General features: G+C 39.8%; 1 protein-coding gene across 3 annotated transcripts in view; it reads left to right on the forward strand.

Annotated features, from left to right (window-relative positions):
* The window catches only part of MAP3K7CL (MAP3K7 C-terminal like), a 31,757-nt gene extending 29,776 nt beyond the window's left edge, over positions 1-1,981 (forward strand). For all 3 annotated transcript variants that reach the window (XM_027887087.1, XM_027887088.1, XM_027887086.1), the window contains one exon: positions 1,320-1,981. In XM_027887087.1, coding sequence (XP_027742888.1) covers positions 1,320-1,500 — 181 coding nt within the window. In that variant the 3' untranslated portion in view covers positions 1,501-1,981. The remainder of the gene's footprint in view (positions 1-1,319) is intronic.
* Positions 1,982-1,983: the final 2 nt, after the last annotated feature.

Here is a 1,983-nt window from a genome sequence, read left to right on the forward strand (position 1 = left end):
CTTTAAGGACTGCAGCAAAAGCTACCCACTTCGAAGGTACTAACATCTTCCCACTGATGACCTACAAGCACTGTTTTGATATGACTGAGAAATAAAGTCACAGGGCTATGAACCGTTAAAGATTAACTAATCTCTGAGATAGAATGATCAAAAGAACTAAGAACCTTTTAGAAGAGACTTCCTGTAGCAGGGGTGAATTTTTGACTTAAAGGGAAAAAAACTTAAAGGCCAGGCTAGCCTGCTGGATGACTTCAGTGGAGAACAATTAGTAATTCACCAACCCTGTGAGTTACTCATGCCTTCAGCGTGTTTTAAGACCTCCTTTATCTTAACTTGTGCTGAGGTAATTTCAGTTGATACTATACAGGAGACTCCAGCTCCCGGCCAGCTCTGGGAATACAGGGCACTGTGTTACTCCATCCAGAAGAAACCACAGCTTGAATCCACCTGTGTCTGCTATTAAGAGGACTAGGAAGTATCAGGTTTGCAGGTCTATCACTCTGCCTCAGTAGTAGGGCTAAGGTTGGAGCCTAAACACATTATAGAAACAATGTGTGGTAGTTCAGATTCATGTGCCTAGTGTCTGCTAGAATCATCTGAGGCACAGAAAGGAAATCAGGTGCACTTCACAGAATTTACTGATAAATCTAACTAACTGAACAAAAAACTTTGCTCTCTTTCAATTGTATCTGGTACTATGAGAAAAATAAATTGTTGGTTTTTCTGGTAAAGTATTAGCAAGCAATGTCCAGGAACCTGATTCACCACCATGAACTGCATGTGCAGCGTTTACAGTTACAGGATGGTTTGGATTGCGTTGGACACTTCCAGGGATGTGACAGCCACAGCTTCTCTGGTTAACCTATGCCAGTGCCTCACCATCCTCATATGGAAGAATTTCTTCCCAGCAGCCAATCTAATCCTGCTCTCTTTCAGTTTAAAGCCATTCCCTTGTCCTGTCACCCTTGGGAAAAGTCCCTCTCCAGCTCTTTTGGAGCACCTTTTGGTACTGGTAGGCCCTCTAAGATCTCCCTGAAGCCTTCTGTTCTCCAGGCTGAACAGCCCCTAACACATATACTTGAAACCAACATTTTTCAGGTTTGGTCACTGAACAGCAAACTGATCAGCAATTTTGGAAGCTTTGTCTTTTAATGGGAAAAAAGAGGACTCTACCAGATTAATTTTCTAGGCTCTTGTTTCACAGGAGCTCTGGTAATGCCATGTTAACAACCTACAGTCCAGCTTTGACGTGACGACAAATTTTTGCATACTGCCATTTTTAATATATGTGTTTTTTTTTTTTTTTTCATAACCATTAGAAAGGAGCTGATTGCCAGGCTGGAACAAGTGGAAAAAGAAAGCATGGATGCTGCTCAGCTGGCTAAGGAGTACGCAGAACTGACAGAGGAGAACCGAACACTGAAGCTGGCCCAGACGCAGTGCGTGGAGCAACTGGAAAAGCTCAGAATACAGTATCAAAAAAGACAGGGTTCCTCATAACTCCCAACTGGCTTGTGTGAGGCAGTTCATAAATGGTTGGTCCTGTGCTGGAAAGAGATTTTAAAATAAGGATCTGTTTAATATGTTATAATACTTTACTACAGATACGGAGTATGTAGAAGTCTATATTTGATTCAATGCTTGCCAGCCAGTAACTTAATATAATGGATATTTTATCCATTATATAATGGATATTTTATTTCAAGTAACATAATTGAAGTTAATCTATCTCCATTATATGTTCTACTAGATCAAGTTTCTTTTCTAAACATATTTCTTCCAATTTAAGAAGATATGGACACACTAGAAAATGGTATAAATAGTTCCTGTGTTGGAAATTTGGATCATACTAAGGCATACAGCAGGGACAATGTTAGTATATGGAATACATGTATGTTAAATTTAGTTTGGTGAAGATTTTTTTTGAATTATTTTCCTCATGCCTGAAGTGTTTGGAAGTTATCTTAAAACAGATCTCCTCGC

The sequence above is a fragment of the Empidonax traillii genome, unplaced genomic scaffold, assembly GCF_003031625.1.
Source record: "Empidonax traillii isolate 1590-97213 ecotype Southwest subspecies unplaced genomic scaffold, ASM303162v1 scaffold203:size1130161, whole genome shotgun sequence".
Taxonomy (NCBI): Eukaryota; Metazoa; Chordata; class Aves; order Passeriformes; family Tyrannidae; genus Empidonax; species Empidonax traillii.